This window comes from Papio anubis, unplaced genomic scaffold (assembly GCF_008728515.1).
Source record: "Papio anubis isolate 15944 unplaced genomic scaffold, Panubis1.0 scaffold20, whole genome shotgun sequence".
Classification (NCBI taxonomy): Eukaryota; Metazoa; Chordata; class Mammalia; order Primates; family Cercopithecidae; genus Papio; species Papio anubis.
The window spans coordinates 127,187-147,853 of record NW_022162022.1 but is presented as its reverse complement, the minus strand read 5'-3'; the positions used below and the strand labels follow the sequence as shown (position 1 = coordinate 147,853).

The 20,667-nt window shown below is 41.2% G+C and overlaps 1 protein-coding gene across 1 annotated transcript in view; it reads right to left on the bottom strand.

The window, feature by feature from the left end:
* Positions 1 to 20,667, bottom strand: part of LOC116272789 (SHC-transforming protein 4) — a 142,872-nt gene that overhangs the window by 62,368 nt on the left and 59,837 nt on the right. Inside the window, exon 3 of the mRNA XM_031661596.1 lies at positions 4,435 to 4,498. Within this exon, the coding sequence (XP_031517456.1) occupies positions 4,435 to 4,498 (64 nt within the window). The remainder of the gene's footprint in view (positions 1 to 4,434; positions 4,499 to 20,667) is intronic.

Below are 20,667 nucleotides of genomic sequence, written 5' to 3'. Positions count from 1 at the left end.
TTTGTTCTCACCATAACCTTAATCTCGTGGGATATGCCCAAAATGTATTTATTATATAGGAGACAAAGTCTTTCATGCCATTATTAGAAATGTCCTAACAGTTAAAAGACCCATGGAAGAGAAAGGAGTGGAAAGCACACAGGATGGGCAGTGAGGCAACTGGAATTCAAGTCCCAGGTGTGATCCTAACTTGTCAAGGGACCTTAGACAACTCTGGAACCCCCTCAATGTCTTTGTTTACAAAACAGGAGTAATACTATCACTTCCATTCTTCCACCTCTAGCCATGGGAGGTCTTAGGAGAATCAAACTTAGTATTAATAATAAAGTATATGGAAATGCACAGTATACGGCGAAGTGCTAACAAACTGTAGTGATTATAATTACTACTTTCAAAATGAATTTTGGCAATTTTGCTACAGGATTTCTTCTTCAAGAAAGAGATAGGGGAGAAACTGTAGACCCTGGCCTTGGGAGAGGTCATTATGGGAATGAGAGGAGAAAGGAACAGAAAGGGGAGGCTGAGGATGGGATACTGACCAACTTTTACAAAAGAGTGGAGGCAGACCTGGCAGAAGTGCTTATCCATATTTTACAAAGAGAAAAGCATTAAGATAGGGAAACATTAATTGACTGTATCTGGGTCAATTTATTGGTACTGACATAGCAGCCTAGCTCTTCTTACTCTATATGGCATAGTCTCTCAGGAATCCCCAGTTCTTTCAGTTATTCATTAACTTTTAGACTTCAAAACTCATAGGAGATCATATAAATAGATAAATCATTTATCCATTAGCACTCCAAACTGCTAATGATGCAGTATCTAACAGACCTAAGGAATCAAACAAAGATCTGACTATATTCAACTGGCCCTACATCGTTTTTTGGCTCTCTCCCTGCAGGGCAGATGCTTGGCAAAAGGGCAGATAACATCGTGATTAAGTGTGTAGATGCTGGACCAGACTACCTGGGCTTGACCTAGCTCCTCCACACACTGACTGGGTCACTGAGCAAGTTACTTAACCTCTTGGGGCCTCAGTTTCCTCATCTGTAAAATGGGGACAAACAATAACACTTGTGGCTAGGTTTTTTGTGATGATTAACAAAGTATAAAAACCACAGCATTCCAAAACTTATGGGATGCAGTGAAAACAGTGAGTGCTAGGAGGAAAAATCATAGATATAAACACTTTTATTAAAAAAGCAGAAAGATCTCAAGTCAAAAACCTAACATTGTAACTTAAGGAACTAGAAAAAAACAAAACCCAAAGCTAGTGGAAGCAAGGAAATCATAAAGATTAGAACAGAGATAAAATAGAGAATAGAAAAATAGAGAAAATTAATTAAACCAAAAGTTGGTTCTTCCAAAAGATCGGCAAAACTGGCAAACCTTTAACTAGATGAATTAAGGCAAAAAAGAGAAAAGACTCAAATTACTAAAATCAGAAATGAAAGTGAAGACATTACTACCAATTCTACAGAAATAAAAAGGATTATAAGAGACTACTGTGAACAATTGTATGCCAACAAGTTGGAGAACCTAGATACAATGGACAAATTGCTAGAATACCTATCAAGACGAAATCATAAAGAAACTGAAAATGTGAATAGGCTTGGTGAGAATATGGAGAAATTAGAATCCTTGTGCATTATTGGTGGGAGTGTAAAATGGTACAGCTGCTGTAGAAAACAGTATGGTAGTTCCTCAAACAATGAAAAAATAGAATAACCACATGATCCAGCAATTCTACTTCTGGGTGTATACCCAAAATAATTGAAAGGAAGGTCTCTAAAAGATTTTGTAACTCACGTTCATAGCAGCATTATTCATAATAGCTAAGCTGTGGAAGCAACCTAGTGTCCATCTACGGAAGAATGGATAAGCAAAATGTGGTCTATACATACAACGCAAAATTATTCAGCTATAAAAAGGAAGTAAATTCCGACATCTGCTATGACATGGATGAACCTTGAGGACATTATGCTAAGTGAATTAAGCCAGTCATAAAAGGCCCAATACTGTATGATTCCACTCATATGTAGTATCTAGAGTACTCAAAATCATAGAGACAGAAAGTAGAATTGTGGTTGCCAGGGTCTGTGGAGATAGGGGACTGGGGAGTTACGGTTTAATGTGTAGAGTTTCAGTTTTGCAAGATGAAAAGAGTTCTAAAGATGGATGATGGTGATGGCTGCACAAAAATATGAATGTACTTAATATCACTGAACTGTACACTTAAAAAGGGTTAAGATGAGGCTGGGAGTGGTGGCTCATGCCTATAATTCCAGCACTTTGGGAGGCTGAGGTGGGTAGATCACTTGAGGCCAGGGAGTTAGAGACCAGCCTGGCCAACATGGCAAAACCTCATCTCTACTAAAAATACAAAAATCAGCCAGGCATGGTGGCACATGATTGCAATCCCAGCTACTCGGGAGGCGGAGGCATTGAGAATTATTTGAACCCCTGGGAGGCGGAGGTTGCAGTGAGCCGCTGGACTCCAGCCTGGGTGACAGAGTGAAACCGTCTCAAAAAAAAAAAAAAAAAGGTTAAGATGGTAAAGTTTATGTTATGGATATTTTACCACAATAAAGTGGAGAGAAAAGAAAAGAAAAGAAAGGGGTAAAGTGCTGGAAAGAGTCCCTGGCACATATTAAGTACTCAATACATGCTAGCTATTGGAGGAAACCAGCTGCTTTTCTGTTTTTCTCTGCAAGTGTACTTTCCGGATAGATGATAGCCAGGTTTGCTTTGTTTTATTTTGGGATGGGGAATCCCTGCTCCTTAGATGAGAAAATCTTGCCTGTTAGTTGGAATCATCCAGTTGAAGCATTCTAATTAGAAATTATGAGAAGCAGGAAGAGGTTAGAGATTACTTTGGAACCATGGGTTCTGTGAAAGAAACTAGTCATAGGGAGTCCTTAATAGAATTTAAGAGCCATTTGTCAGAATGTTTCATATCATGTGGGTTCTCTGAGTCACTCTGGGTGACACTGGTTCAGCCCTATGTAATATAATGAAGAATGATAACCGAAAACAGGGCAGAATGGTATAGAAATAGAACCCTAAGCTGGGAATCTGAAGACTTGGCTTCTACAGCTGGCTCTGACCTTAATCACCCTAGTGACTCAGACAAATACCATCTCTTGTCTCAGATTCAGTTTAGTAGCTGGCAAAATGAAAATGTTAGACCAGAAGATCTCTTTAAAAACCCTTCTCGGCCAGGTGTGGTGGCTCACACCTATAGTCCCAGCACTTTGGGAGGCTGAGGTGGGCAGATCACGAGGTCAGGAGATTGAGACCATCCTGGCTAACACGGTGAAACCCCGTCTCTACTAAAAATACAGAAAAATTAGCCAGGAGCCAGGCTTGGTGGCAGACGCCTGTAGTCCCAGCTACTCAGGAGGCTGAGGCAGGAGAATGGCGTGAACCTGGGAGGCGGAGCTTGTAGTGAGCCAAGATTGCGCCACTACACTCCAGCCTGGGCGACAGAGCGAGACTCCGTCTCAAAAACAAAAAACAAAAAAACAAAAAGCCAAACAAAACAAAAAAACCCCTACACTTAAACAGTCTGCAATTCTATATGATTTATATAGTTATCTTAAGAGCTTTTGCATCGGCCCTTTGGACTTTTCAAACCAACAAAATATTCTAGGGCTCATAGCTTAATAGCAATAATACTAGCTACCATTAACACAGAAAGTGTAATAGATGCCAGACGCTGTGGCAGGTAGTATGTAGACATCACTTCATTTATTTCTTACATAACCCTATAAAGTAAGTGCTATTTTCTCCCATTTTACAGATGAGTAAACCAAGGATCCAAGAGGTTAAGTGACTTGTCCAAGAGTACACCGTTTGTTGGTGGCTGAGGCAGGACTTCAATCCAAGTCTGTCTAACATCAAAACTTTCGCTTTCTTTCCACAGGGAAAGCTACTCTACCCATGCGTTATTACCTCACCTTTACCGCTATCCATATTTATACTAGAAAACAGGCCAGGAAGCCTAAAAGGTCTAAAATGTTGTAATGCAGAATACATACATTATAAAATGTGGAAACTGGAAGGCACTAAACTGGTCATTTAGTTCAACTCCCTAACTCCACACTCCACAGGAAATAAGAACGGAGTCTCAGCAAGATGAGATTCCATGCTCCCTGGTCAGTAAGAGCCAAGTCCAGCACCCTACATTTCTGACATAAAGCCCAGGGGCTTTCTCCCCTCTGCAGCTGGAGGCATCGCCACGTCAGACAGCGTCAGGCAACTCGGAAAGATTTGAGGGACAAGAGTAGCTTTGAGTGCAGCTCTGATATCATGCCACCTAATAAAGGCCAGGCTGGACTTTGGGTCATACGGTGGGATGAACTAACAGCGATTTTCGTACTCTCTTTGCCATCATGAGGGACACATAAGCAAGAAAACCACCGCAACATTTACCTTTCGCTTTTTAATGGCTCCATTTGCCCCGGGGACAGCTTCACACAGGCGACTTATTGCTTCCCTAAAGAACAGAAACCATACAAATAAAGACTTAGCATACTACCTCCACACAGTAAGTGTTTAAGAAATGTTAGAAATTATCACGACCAAAAAGTACACATACATAATAGTGAGTCCAACACACATGATATTCTCCTAGCCCCACAGGAGGAAATGCTGTACTTACTCCTTCTGCAGGAAAACCTAGCAGCACCCTAATAGTGAGCAATCGCTTCACAACAAGGAGCTCCACTGTTCGCTTTTTTCATCTCTGTTTTTCCTTGGATTTTCAGATTTTGGTTTTTGTGTTGTTGATTTTTAACCAAAAAGGAGGGGCAGGGCATTGTCATCTGGAAATACTTTGCAGTGTTACCTCTAGCAAAATCATCTCTGTAATGTTATGAATAAAAAGCTTCATAGTATCTCAGAACTAAAGACAATTAAATACAAAAATAACCTGACACTAGAGGAAATTTAAAAGGATCGGGAGAATGTTGAACTTCAAGGTGGTCTCAGATGGAGTTTTATTGACTAGGTTGCTGCTACAAGCCATTGAGCTTTCATGTAATTTCACAGAAGAAAAGAAATCAATATCAAATTTCCTCCTTTGCTTACTTTTCTGCCCTTCCTATATATTGCGCTTCCTGAGAGAAAGGCACCGCTAAAATAAGTAGTTGCTCCTTAATGGAAGTGGTGAAGGAACTGGCGCCCTCCTTTCCAGAAATGCAGTTAAAACTAAAAGCTTTTGTCTCTGGGACTCTGAGCATTCATAACTGCCCAAGCTTTCACTCTGTGTAATTTGAACCTTAGCCTTGTGGCTTTGAACACATATATTAAACTTTTCACAAGGCAAATGAAAATCTCTTCCGGATTCCCCAGAGATCATTGTTTAAATTAATAAACTATATTCTCACACACATGCACACCCCAACACACATACACATGCAACACTATTATAGTTTTTATATATATTATATTTCACAATAGTATTTTCTATAGTTTAGATTCCCAAAGGAAGTGGGGAGACGTCAGAGAGAGGAATGCAAACCCATTTTTGTTTTGTTTTGTTTTGTTTTTGTTTTGAGACAGAATCTCGCTCTGTTGCCCAGGCTGGAGTGCAGTGGCACAATCTCGGCTCACTGCAAGCTCCGCCCCCCAGGTTCATACCATTCTCCTGCCTCAGCCTCCCGAGTAGCTGGGACTACAGGTGCCCAACAACACGCCCGGCTAATTTTTTTGTATTTTTAGTAGAGATGGGATTTCACCATGTTAGCCAGGATGGTCTTGATCTCCTGACCTCATGATCTGCCCGCCTCAGCCATCCAAAGTGCTGGGATTATAGGTGTGAGCCACTGCGCCTGGCCATGCAGACCCATTTCAAAAACTACAGCTATGATAGGTTGTAGTGCAGAGCAATATTCTTCTAGAAAATACTTTTGAAAGATAATTAGAATTCCCAAATATTCTAGGCATTATTTTGCACTTATAAATGTATGTTTTAGCTCAGATAATTTTTTCTATATAAATGAAACTCTTCTTCAAGGTATTATCTTGTTAGATTTTTGCATAATTATCTGCAATCAAAGGATAGAATGGATCTTTGGTTAGCACATATTCTCAGGATTTCATATTTATTGTTTCTCTAGGATTCTATCCTTTGTTCTCCGGAGTCAAATAGAAGGATAACACAGAGAGTTGGGCTCTCTGGCTTGGTTGGTTGATTGATGTTTTGAGTCATCTTAATGATTACTCAGTAATTGATAAGACTCATAATTAATCCAAACTGGCACTGATACTGCCAAAATAGCTAGGCCAGGCACCCCACTATATTGACAGTATTTAATAACGAGGTATTATAAGATAGGGCAGATCCTTTACTCCATGAGAGCGATTTGGATATTTTGGTCTAAAAATACAAAAAATTAGCCAGGCGTGGTGGCAGGCACCTGTAATCCCAGCTACTTGGGAGGCTCAGGCAGGAGAATCGCTTGAATCCGAGAGGTGGAGGTTGCAGCAAGCCGAGATCGCGCCATTGCACTCCAGCCTGGGCAAAAAGAACGAAACTCTGGTCTCAAAAAAAATAAATAAATAAAATAAATAAATAAATAAATAAGTTGACTATAAATGATGTGAACTTAAAGTAAAAACAAAGGTGAATATTGATGCTGCCAAATATAATAACAACAATAATAATATAACAATAATTATATGCCAACTATAGTAACTTTTTATTAGAAGTTGTTACTTTTATATAGCAACTCATAATTTCATAAACTGTTTTCCCACACATTTGTTTTTTTGATTCTCACACCAAGGATCAATGTCTTCTAACAAAAAGTAATGCAGTGAATTTAAGTTGAAGGGAATACTTTACAGCATGAATATCTCTCAAGGAGGTTTTAAAAGGATGAACCTTCCTGGAAGGGAGGGGATTAGAATTTCCTGACAGACAGAAGAACATAGGTGAAGACACCAAAACACAAAGTATCATGATATGAGGGGAATTACAGGTACTTTCATATTGCTGGAGCATAACATATGGTAGAACAAGAGTGAATATGAACTAAGAGATAAGAGTCTAAATACTGTTTCTGTGAAGTGCCGGACAGTAAATATTTCAGACTTTGCTCTTTTGCAAGTACTCAACTCTGCTATTGTAGTGCAAAAAGCAGCCTCAGACAATATGTAGACAAGTGAGCATGGCTGTGTTCCAACAAAACTTTATAGAAACTGGTGGCTGGCCAGATCTGGCCTATGGGCCACAGTTTCTTGACCCGTGGATCCGATAATTCACACAAAAGGAGAGAGAAATCATTCGTTTTTTTAAGATGGGAAAATATTCACATTCATTATAATTTTAAAATTGAAAATTAAAACAACAAGATACTTCACTCATTAAATTAGGGAAAAAAAATACAAAACCCAGTGTTGGAAAAGATGGGAAATATTCTGCTTTAGGCATATTTATCCATTGCCAGGGGCCTCGGTTAGTATTAATACAATCTTTCTAGAGAGAAATTTGATAAAAGTTGACAAATGTCAAAATTTCTCAGAGCATGGGCGGGGTGTGGTGGCACACACCTGTAGTCCCAGCTACTTGGGAGGCTTGCTTGAGCCCAGGAGTTCAAGGCTGCAGTGCCACTGCACTCCCACCTGGGTAACAGAGCGAGACCCTGTCTCTAAAAACAATTTGTTTAAATAATTTATTACAGCCTTTGACAAGGTGGGGAGAAGCCTGTATTGGGATAGCATTGAGTATATAAGTAAAAGAAACACTTAACATAAGAAACCAACCCAAAGTCTTGCGATATAGAGATAAAACATATCAAAATGGATATTGCCACTTGGACTATAGAAATATGAAGAAGTCTACAGAAATTAGTGTGAAAAAGTAGAACTTGTAACAGTATGTACACATTAGTAGCAGCTATATCAAATTAATCCTGTGTAAATAGTAATGTAGAAAAAGCTTATGAACTATGGCTTGGTTTTAGGTGTTTTTTTATGTGTGTGGTTTGCTATTTCGTTTCTGATTCTACTGGTGTTTAGATATAAACAAGGTAAACAATGTTATGTTTTACTTTCATTGTGCACTTGATTGGATAAGTAATCCTTTAAAATATTGAAAATAATGCACAGTAAGTTCCTTCAGCAGGAGTTTTGCTAGTGTGAGGCAAAGGTGTTGAGATGTGAAGGCACATCAAAAATGTCCCAATGGAGAGGCGACAGCCATAGAGAGATGGGATAATGTTCATGTTATGGATACTAACAGGTGTTCTTTACTTCTCTCTCTGCTCCCATTCCAGCTTAGCTTTTAACCCCTCCATCTTTGTAGCCACTAAATCCATATTTCCTTTTTCAGTTTTTTTTAATAGAGCTACCTGTTTCTATTCCCAAAAGTTTCAAAAAGATAAAAAATCTTGAGTGCATTTAGTAAAGCCTTTTAGAATGGTACACCTTGCAGTAACAGCGAGCCCAAGCTTCAGTGAAAGAACAGCCCCCATTTATATTTATTTATTTAATTTTTTGTTTTTGTAGAGATGGGGTCTCACTCTGTTGCCCAGGTTGGAGTGCAGTGGTGTGATCATAGCTCACTGCAGCCTCAACCTCCTTGGGCTCAAGCAATCCTCCCACCTCTACCTCCCATGTAGCTGGGACCACTACAACTGGCAAGCACCACCATAATTGGCTAATTTTTTCTTTTCCTTTTTTATTTCGTGTAGAGACAGTGTCTCCCTATGTTGCCTGGGTTGGTCTTGAACTCCTGGGCTCAAGTGAGACTCCCACCTCAGCCTACCAAGGTTCTGGGATTAGAGGTGTGAGCCATAGCTCCTGGCCAGCCCCTATTTACTAAGCACTCTCTATGGTCAGGCTCAGAAGTGAACACCTTATGTACATCATTTCATTGAGTCATAACAGTATCATTCCAAGGTACGGACTTCACCCTCATTTTACCAATGAGGATACTAAAGTTCAAAGAATTTAAATAACTGTGTACAAATAAGGCAATTGACAGTGGGAGAGACAGAATGCAAATCCACTTCTGACTTCAAAACCCACAAGCACTGGGAAGGAACCACATTGCCAGATGGATGAAAAGGAGGGAGTCATAGGCTCTAGAGGCTAGGGGAAGTAGTATATTGACTGTCCTTCCCTTGCTCACTCCCCTAACACAGTGAGGGGAGGCTCTTTGGCCAATCGCTAACACCAGCATGGCTGGGGTAAACTACCCAGGCAAAAGGACAAAGTGGTAGGGGCTGACTCTTCTTAGAAAAGACTTACTCAGATGCCCCTGCCCTTCCCCAGCCCTCTGCTGTCTATGCGCTGGCTGCCACCTCCTGGAAGAAACGAGCATCTGGAGCCAGGCTCTGCCCACATGGGCAACATACATGAGTACGCACTCACATGCTCACTCAGGACTGTATATTTGAGGCGTGTGAGGCTTTACAGAGCCCCCAAAATCTCTTGATGTACAAAACTCTGCTCAAAAGAAAAAAAGGGGAAAATTTGGGCTTATGAACTTGCTTTAAAAAGTAATTATCAGCCAGGCACAGTGGCTCATGCCTGTAGTCCCACCACGCAGGGAGGCCAAGGCAGGAGGATCCCTCAAGGCCAGGACTTTGAGACAAACTGGACAACATAGTGAGACCTTGTCTCCACAAATATATATATATATATTTTAAATTGCCAGGCGTAGCAGTGCACACCTGTGGCCACAGCTACCCAGGAGCCCAGTGCAGGAGGATTGCTTGAGCCTAGGAGTTCAAGGCTGCAGTGAGCTAGGATCATATCACTGCACTCCAGTCTGGGTGACAGAGCAAGACCCTGTCTCAAAAAAATAGTACTTATTAATTTTTTGAATTGGAGACTCTAAGATGAGCCATGCCTCTCTCCAATAAAAGGCCTATTTGTACAAACTTTTCTTTTCTTTTTTTTTTTATTTTTGTTTTTTTGGGACAGATCTTGTTCTGGTTGCCCAGGCTGGAATGCAATGGTGCGATCTCGGCTCACTGCAACCTCCGCCTCCAGGGTTCAAGCAATTCTCCTGCTTTAGCCTCCCAAGTAGCTGGAATTACAGGCACCCGCCACCACACCCCACTAATTTTTGTATTTTTAGTGGAGATGGGGTTTCACCACGTTGGCCAGGCTGGTCTCAAACTCCCGACCTCAGGTGATCTGGCCGCCTGGCCTTTCAAAGTGCTGGGATTACAGACATGAGCCACCACGCCCGGCCGGTACAAACTTTTCTATTCCGTTTAAGAAGGTCCACTCCTCACCCCAAAGCTCCCCAGAACATTCTGTGGACCTCTTAGAAATCACAGATCCCAGGTTAAGAATTACTGCTTTAAATTAACCTCTCAAATTCCACTTGCCTTGCTGATAGCAGCGTTAACAAATCTGAAATCCCAGCGAGGAAAGGCAGATAGATGCCTGCATTCTGTTGCTTTTGTTCACAAAGATCTTTTCTTCCCCTACTACTGGGACCAAGACATTAACTGTAACATTTTCAAGAACAAATAGTACTTTCAGTGCTTTTCTGGAGTCTCAGCCACACCCTTGGGCCAACTTTACAAATGCTGAGGAAAAAGAAAAAGACAACAGAGCTGAGTGTGATTTCTCCTGGGACCGAGGGGGCCCCGCCATTCTTACAGCCCCAAAATTTCTGCAGAACCTTTTTGGAGCTGAGTGGCGGTGAGACTTTCTCCAGCTAGCAAACATTCAGTAAGTGTCTGCTTTTAGAGGAGCAGAATTTTTGGGCTTTCAATGGCTAAAGATTTCCATCTTGGGAGCCTGTATTAGAAAGAAAGAGAAACGCCCCAGTGCACCAACAGTGGCCACTTTGTTTATTGTTTCGCCACATGAGAGAGAAAGGGAGAAGTGGGCTGATGTAAGAGAATGAGAATGCCGTTGAAGATTTGCTTTTAAGCATATAAAACCCTGCCTACGCCATAAGACCAAAAAAAGATATTTTGTCTGTCTTAACAGAGTCCAAACTAATCATCCAAACAAAGCCACCTTTCTTCACCAACTCCTGGCCAGTACGACACTGAAGTTATAATTCTTCTGTGTCTTTAACCCTCAAACAGTTAAGCTCCTCTGGAAGCAATGTCGCCTAACACACACACACACACACACACACACACACACACGTGCACACACATACACTTTTTAAATTTTTTTAATTTTGGAAGGCAATATCACGATCCAAGACAAAGGGGAGCATTTAATGGGAGGAGAGGCTGTGGGGCAGATTTCTTCTGGTGAATGTCAAGATGCAGTTCTTCAGTCAATAGGAAAGCCAGAAAATGTGCAACATGAAACCAGGCAAAGGGGCCCAGCTGGAATGATTAAAGGCAATGATCCCCACATCCCCCACCTTTTGACACATACACACACACACACACACGCACACACACATCTATAGTCACATATGCAGTGAAGGAGTAGTTCCAGTTTTGTCCCTGCAAATAGGAATGAGAATAAAATTTTAATCACAGCAAGAGCCTTTCCAAAATAAAATGTCAATGATACTCAGCTAAAACAAATTCACCTGCCATTTCCCAAAGGACTTTCTTTTACTTTGCATCTCCAACGTAAGTCCTTCAAGAAATCAGTTACCAAAGTCTAAGGGACATGTTGCGCCCTAAATGTCTCGGATTGCCTTCTTGTTATGAATGAAGAGACTTAGAGTAATTCAGACTGCACATCCATGTGGTATTATGCTGTTCTGATTGTTCTAGGGAAACCAGTACCATCTTTTTTTAAATCTTTGCCTCCAGGACAGCAAGGCTCAGTGATCTATGTGTTCAATTTTGTCCAGCTTAGTGAAATTAAAGACATCCAAGAATTTGTGAAAGCCCTCAGACTGGACACTTTAGAACAGGAGCCTGCCTCTGCGGTGATAAGCACACAATGAATGCAGTCAATGCCCATAGACCAGTTGAAAATGGAAAGCCTCAAATTTGCTTTGTGCTATTATCAAGGGGCATCACCCGTGCACTCCAGGAGGGTGAACTCAGCTCATAAAATACATCCTTTCACTTTAGAAACAGGCACCGCGAGTCCCAGGATGGTCAAATAAAACCTTTGAGTACTGCCCACAGCATTTATCCCCACACTGACTTAGTGTACCACTCTGTTCACCTGAATTGTATTTAAAGTCTGATTCTAAAATACAATTGCTAGCCAACCCAGCTCAGTAACCATAGGAAATGGGTTTGTCTGTCTACTTCATGATTCTGCCCTTTGGCTCTGATGCAAATGTGAACCCATTAATCACACCGGAATGAGGTGAAATATCCTCTTGTCTAGAGTATCACATCTCCCCTATAAATCTCACTAGTTAACGGACATTAAGTGCTGGTTTTCTACTGTCCCCAAAGTGATTTCCTGTAATACAATCATGTATCTCAAAATTCAAACACCTATGTCCACAAGCTGATAGCTTATAGGCTTAAGGAAATGACAATAAGAAATAGAGTTGGTTTCATATAAAATACATGGGAATTTGTAAATTCAAAAGATTGTTCTCCTTTAGGATAAACTGGGCTTCTTTAAAACAACTCTGTTTTTGACAAAATATTCAAAATATTATGAAGGTGTGTCTTTTGGAGTTAAAGAGTGCACTGATGCATAGTGTGGTCACTTACAAGCCAAAGCTCATTAAAAACAAACAAACCAAACAAAACCAAAAACAGATCAGATCTTACTTAGTCACCCACTTTATTCACTCAAGCTCACTCTAAACAATGTATATCTACTTCCAAAAATTCTTCAGAGAGTAATTGGAATTTTAAAGACATTTAAAACAGTTTGGCCAGGTGTGGTGACTCACACCTGTAATCTTTGCACTTTGGGAGGCCAAGGTAGGTGGATCACTTGAGGTCAAGAGTTCAAGACCAGCCTGGCCAACATCGTGAAACCCCGTCTCTAGTAAAAATACAAAAATTAGCCAGGCGTGGTGGTGCATGCCTGTAATCCCAGCTACTAGGGAGGCTGAGGCAGGAGAATTGCTTGAACCGGGAGGCAGAGGTTGCAGTGAGCTGAGATGGTGCCATTGCGCTCTAGCTTGGGTGACAGAGCAACACTCCATCTAAATAAATAAATAAATAGTAAAACAGTTTGTCATACAGGTGTCTATACCATTGAGCAAGACAGCAATTGGTGTAATGAATATATTATTTCTACCACTGTTTTTTTTTTTTTTTAAATAACTTTGGTTCTTTTAAAGGCTATTTGGCATATATGTTGTAAATCTTATTGGGAATTCCATTTTTTTTAATGTGTGTGCACCTCTGGAAGGAAGGAACAACTGGCCTAGCCAGTTAATCCACCTTGACAAATTATTTGTCAAGGACAACTTCAGCCTGCCCATCCACAAAGAGTACACCATTAGGTAAGTGGTGATCAAACTGTAAAGTTCTTAAGAATCACCCGGGTACTGGTTAAAATACAGATTTCTAGGACCGTTCCTAGAGGTTTTGATTCTGGGGTGAGGCCTAGGAATCTACAGTTTCACAAACCTTCCAAGTGATTCCGATACAGAGTTCATGAACCACACAGCTGATTAAACCTTCTCCTCAGACTCACTGCACAGACTAACTGGTGCTGTGCTCTATAGCTTAGACCAGATGGTTGCGTTAGAGGGTGTTAAGGAATTAGGTCACCTATTCCTAGAGGTCAGAATAGGGGAGGTTACACTGCCTATATGTTTGATGATATTCCATTCTGGGGAATTTTGTTTTCAATGTAGTCGCTCTATATTCTGGGATACATATTTGGTATAATCCTCTCTTCTCCTCTCTGCCTCCCCCATCCTCATCTCCTCAAGAAGAAGGGCTTTATGGCTAGGTGTGGTGGCTCACGTCTGTAATCCTAGCACTTTGGAAGGCCAAGGTGGGCAGATGACCTGAGGTCAGGAGTTCAAGAACAGCCTGGCCAATATGGTGAAACCCCATCTCTACTAAAAATACAAAAGTAGCCGGGAGTGGTGGGAGGCTGAGGCAGGAGAATCGCTTGAACCTGGGAGGCGGAGGTTGCAGTAAGCTGAGAAGGTGCCACTGAACTCCTGCCTGGGCAACAGAGTGAGATTCTGTCTCAAAAAAAAAAAAAAGAAGAAGGGCTTTTACCAGAGGCCACATGGAGGTCCTCAACATCTTTGCTTACATCACCCCTTGCACATACAAGCAGTGAGAGAGTGTCGGCATTATCTCTCTTATCTGGAGGCAGCAAGGACATCCTGGAGGCAGCAAGGTCTAATCCATTTGCCCCTCAAATGCATTCAACACTCTAGGCAGTGGTTCTCAGCCTTGGCTGCACATTGGACTATACCACCAAGAATGTTACGAAGTACTGAAGACTGGGTCTCAGCTCCAGAGATTCTGACTTAATTGGTGCAGGACAGGGCTTGGGGATCAGAAGTTTTAAGATCTCTTCCAAATGCTTCCAACAAGGCTAAGGTTGAGAATCACTCTAGCAGCAGTTGGCAAACTTTTTCTGAAAAGGGCCAGGTAGGAAATATTTTAGGCTGTGCAGGTTACGCAGTTTCTGTTACAGCTACTCAATTCTGCTGTTGTAGCTAGAAAAACAGCCATAGGCAATACATAAACAAATGGGTGTGCTTGTGTGCCAGTAACACTTATGGACACTGAAATTTGAATTCCATATGATTTTCATGTGTCACAGAATAGTCTTTTGGGGTGTTTTTTCCAACCATTTTAAAAATGTCAAAACCATTCTTGGCTGACAAGGTGGCAAAATCAAAATCAGGTAGCGGATGGGATTTGGCCTGCAGGCTCTTGTTCTCTAATTCTTGCTCTAAAGCAAACCAGAAACCAATGTGAGAAGATTTGGGGTCGTGGTCAGCTATTACCTAGTGCATGGTGCAAAGCTTATTAGAGTGCAATCTTTTGCAAGGATTGTTTATGCATATTTTGAACTTTGTCTTGTTCGGTTTCTTGCTACAAGAAGTTGGGTATTATAAGACAAGGGGTCTTTCCCTATGTCAATATAAGAATTATGGAACTCCTTTTACACTGTAAATTATTGTTTTTCCATTCTTTTCTTCTAACAGCACTCAGTAGAGGCAGACGGAAACAAATTATTTTTTCCTTTTAATTATCATCTAAACTTCATTAAGTGATACTATGTAAATGAAACAGTGCAAAGTGTTTGGGCAAGCGTTACAGAAATAAACAAAAGTGCAAAATTATAGTAACTGTTAAAATTTGATGGCTTTAATTTATCTATAACTCTACTTTCTTACAATAATAGAGAGTGAGGAAAAGTTAGTTAAGTAGACTCTGCAGTTAGATAGCCAGAGTTCAAAATCTAGCTGTCTCTTACAATCTCTGTCACCTTGAACAAGTTTTTAAAGCTCTCTATGTCTCAATTCCTTAAATATAAAAGGTAAGAATAATAATAGTGCTTTGGACAATACCTCAGTAAATGCTAGCCATTATTATTGCTTTATCCTTATAATGGCTATCTACTTTAAGAACTGGGTCTAGGCTGGGTGCAGTGGCTCATGCCTGTAATCCCAGCACTTTGGCAGGTGGATCGCCTGAGCTCAGGAGTTCGAGAGCAGCCTGTGCAACATGGCAAAACCCTGTCTCTACAAAAAATACAAGTTAGCCAGCTGTGTTTGTTTGCACCTGTAGTCCCAGCTACTTGGGGAGGCTGAGGTGGGAGGATTGCTTGAGCCCGGGAGGTCAAGGCTGCAATTAACTGAGATTATGTCACTGCACTCCAGCCTGAGCAAGGAAGTGAGACCATGTCTCAAAAAAAAAAAAGAACTCGGTCTAACCTAATTTGTACAACACCTACTACCCAACAAAGTATGCTCTGTGTTATAACTGGAATGCTATAGTTAATATGTTATATAGTAGGTCAAATTATTTCTATCATGTGTATAGTAATGGATAGTATACGTTTCTATAAAAGCAGAATGCATGTCTGGCTTTCTTCGGATATTGCATGAAACCTAGTAGGCTGCCTTGGAAATAAACAATGTATTCAATATATGAATGTTAGGTAGCTCTATGTCATCAAAACAAAGTGTAACCCTTGTCTCCCTGTAGAAATCAAATCCCCCTTCAGGACAGAGGTATTCATTCCCCAGTTGCTGGAGTGCTCACTTCTCATGGATCAGAGCTGAGTTCCTTCCGCAGAAATTGTGCTCTCTAGGGGAAGTTGCCTTGCCCATGTTATGTCCCCTCCCCAGTGGCAACAGGCATCCAACAACCTGATTGGTCAATATGGGGTTCCAGGGCCTGGTCCCTGTCCCTCAATATGGGACAACTCTGAAGGGCCATCCTAGCTCCAGAACTGCCCACGGAGCCTGCTGTGACTTCATTGGTTTTCAGCCTCTCCCTCTGCCAGGCCCTGCTTCCCTCATTCCCTTGATGGTTGATTTCAAGAGCCCTCCCAGTAAGTCTTTTGCATTCAACTCTCCATCTCAGAACCTGTTTCAATATCCAGCCTGAGACCTGCTAACAAGCTGCAAGTGTAAGTTAGGCCCCCTTACACTTGCATACACTTAACTAGATGATGTATTTCAAGAATCTATTTTGTCACAGACAACAGTGAAAAAAATCATTTTCAGAGAATTTCTCATAAGAGACACATGATCTGGATCAAAAACACCCACTTTTTAATTGTGCAAACATACACTACAGTTCACATTTCCTAAAGTAAGTGCAGCTCTCAAAAACTACAACTCAATCACATATAATTAAAGGGACCAGAGCTGTGCACTTACTCTATTAGGCATTTCTCAGCTTCCCTACTGAGAATACCAGCAGGAAATGGAACAAATCTGCCTGGCAGGTAGAGAGATGCACCAATTGTCCTGCATTTACTTTGGCACAAAGCTCTCCTTTTATCAATGAAAAGACTGTCTCTGGATGAGATTAGTTTAGTGGTTTTTTTGTTTGTTTGTTTTTGTTGGTTTTTTTTTTGAGACGGAGTCTCGCTGTCACCCAGGCAAGAATGCAGTGGCGCAATCTCCGCTCACTGCAAGCTCCGCCTCCTGGGTTTACACCATTCTCCTGCCTCAGCCTCCCGAGTAGCTGGGACTACATGCTCCTGCCACCACGCCTGGCCAATTTTTTGTATTTTTAGTAGAGATGGGGGTTTCACCGTGTTAGCCAGGATGGTCTCGATCTCCTGACCTGGTGATCCGCCTGCCTCGGCCTCCCAAAGTGCTGGGATTACAGGATTTATGAACACTGAAATTTGAGCCACCGCGCCCAGCGAGATTAGTTTTTGATGAATTTTGGGTGCCTCCCATATAACTCACTCTTCCCGAAAGGAATTACATCATTATTTTTTTCTAGCTATTTAGGATGTAGCGTAGTTGAAACTCACTGCTCTCACATTCCCTGATATTCCCATTTTCCTTTCTTAAAAGCAAAAACAAAACAACAATTAAAACTTGCAGATGCTTTGGGGGATTTTCTGGGGAACCACCTGCTCACAAATAAGGAGCGTCCATGTAATCTGTGGTCCAGATTACATGGAGACCTCATTTTGAAATCACTGGATTCCCTTGCACATGTGGGCATCAAAATGCAATCCCCAGACCAGCAGCATTAGCATTGCCTGGAACTCATTAGACAGGCAAATTATTGAATCAAAAACTCTGGGGCTGGGGTCCAATATTATGTGTGTGTTTGTTTGTTTGTTTGTTTGTTTCAGAGACAAGGGCTCACTGTGTTGCCCAGGCTGGAGTGCAGTGGCTATTCACAAGTGTGTGATCATCACACACTACAACCTCAAACTCCTGAGCTCAAGTGATCCTCCCACCTCAGCCTCCCAAGTAGCTGGGACTACAGGTGCATGCCACCAAGCCCAGCTAACATTCTCTGTTTTAACAAGCCTTCGCATACTAAAGTTTGAGAACTACTGTCTCACACATTTTTTTTCTCGTTAGAAATCACAAAAGGACATTAAAGTATCTTTTCCTACAGATTTATGAGTATCTTTATGAAGCCCTTTCAGAGAGAACTCACCAACAAGGAATCTGGCATCTTAAACCCAGGATTAAACATTTCCCTATTCTGTCCCTTCTGGCTTTCAGCACTTCCGCAAGATTTGTTCCTTAAAATTATTCCACTTTGGCCGACCCATAATGCAAAAGAGGCAGGGCAGATCTGATTTCCAGTTCCACCACCTACTGACTTGCTAGATGACTGTGGTAAATTTTTCCATTTCTCTAAGTCTCAATATTCTTATGGACAAAACAGGGTTAATAGTAATATCTATCTTATAAATGTTAAATTTTGTGATGACAAAGTTGATAAGAGTCACTATAGATTAATAATAAGCTGCTATTTCAATAGCCCGCTAATAGTTGAAACCATGTTTGATCTCTTCAACTAGAAAGAGGTTAAGGCTCATCCAGTTCCACGTGATTGAAAAATCCTTCCCTTCATCTGAATCAACTCGTGGACCCCAAGGCTGTCTGATCCAAATGAGTATCTTCACGGAATTTATTTTTATTCCTTTGTTCAAAAATATACCTGGCTGGGCACAGTGGCTCACACCTGTAATCCCAGCACTTTGGGAGGCTGAGGTGGGAAGATTGCTTGAGGCCTGGAGTTTGAGACCAGCCTGGGCAATATAGCAAGGCCTCATCGCCACAAAAAAAAAAAAAAAAAAAAAAAAAGTAGCCAGATGTGGTGGTGGTGGTGTATGACTGTGGTCCTAGCTACTTGGGAGGCTGAGGCAGGAGGATCACTTGAGCCCAGGAGTCTGAGACTGCAAGGAGCTTTGATCATGCCACTGTACTCCAGCCTGGGTTATAGCATGAGATCCTGTCTCTAAACACGACACACACCTGCACACACACACACACGGATGGCACCCATAAACCAAACACTCTCCTGTTGAGCCAGGGACCTGACCTACTTGTCTAAGAGCTCCTTGTTTTGGAATTTGGCCAGGTTCAGCATGTCAAATCCTATGTTTTAGATTCTCTAGGTCTTTTCTGCTTTTCTCTAACCAGCAGTGACCATGGAAACTTCAAGACCTCCGGGGGTCATCTCAAGATCTGTGATCCAGGCCTGAGACGCTTAGAAACCTCTCCGTTATTCAACAACTAATTATCAACCCAACTATGTCCTAGGAACTATGGCTCTGAATCTTTCCAGCTCCAGGGACTGGGCTTCTGAAGAAAACCTTCAAGCCCAAAAATGATGGATGATGGAGCCCTTGTGGTTGTTGCACTGAAAAAAGACCTTAGGGAACACAATCCCTTCCAGGCCAGACACCCTCCAGGGCACACTGAGCTTTCTCAGGAGGCTGCCTTTCAAATGCAGCTCCTGTGCCTCGCGGAACAATGGTTCAAAAGGCCTATTCTTACTTGCATTGTAAAATGATTAAGACTAGAGGCTGGCCACCGTATCTATCAAAATCAAAATTAGAAATCCAGGCTTAAGGAAAGCAAAAAGGGGCCACCAAACAAGAGATACTAGAATGTATTTTCATCTGACTCTGCATGGTAAAGAAGGCCTGGGAAGAAATCACTGGAGAGAGCTAGTTCATTCAGCAATCAGGGCTAAAAATACACATGCATAGGCTTTAACATTCATGGGTTTTAATCTCTGAATTAATTTGTTTCTCTTCAAACACTTGAAGCCATCCATTACCATCTATATTTCAACATGGACAGATATATAACTATTCTTTCTTAGGCTAGTGAATGTGTATATATTGCCTGATTGAGGAGCTGTGTTTGTGTAATAATATCTGCACATCTGTATGTTTCTATAGATTTATATGGATAAATTAGCAGGCCCCGCTTTTAGCCACAACATATTTTTAGAAACCACTTCATAATGTAGATCATATTTTCCATGGAAAAGATGTTATATTTGGGAGTTTCATTCCTGACCAAGGACTCCTCAGCAAATGAAATATAGAAACTGCCAACAGCTTGTCATGGAACGAAAACTATGACTATTTTATATACCCCTATAAATATCTAAAACACTAAAACAATGCCTGAAGTCCTATAAAAGGGACCTAAATATATACAGTACCTATACATGAAGTCTCAAAGTTTAGAAATGTTTACCCACCACATAAAAATACAGCTCAATTGAACTATGTTCTACAATTAACTCACCGCTATAATAACATCAAACATTTGATTAACAATTTTGCAAATATTAGATTTTAGTAGAGCATATTTAGGGATAATTTAAATAGTACAAAGAAATTGATCTAATGTCTTCTTTTCCTTTTGAGGGGGAAATCTATTTTTTACTGTATCTATTACCTTCATTTTACAAGCTTCTTTTTCCACCTGATTTTTCTTGTCCTTGTCCTTCCCCCATTTCCCCCTATTCTTCCCCTCTCCTACTCCCCCATCTCATCCCCTTTTTCCTACCCACTCCCCTTCTCAATACAGGATTATCATGGAATTACCATATTGCCACAATACAGTGCTGTCCTGGTTAAAGATGTCTGGTCCTGGGTTAAGCCTCAATTGCCATATTTACTGGGAATTAGTATTTGGAACGGAGAGAACCAGAGATGGGAGCATACCTGCACTCCTGCTGCCAAGGTCTCAGAAGACCTGGCCCCTGTCCTTTATTAGTTTGATTGTTTACTGCTCCTCAGGTTCCATGAGCTGCCCCAATATCCTTTGAAGGAATTCCCCTTTTTGCTTAAGCTAGGCAATCATTT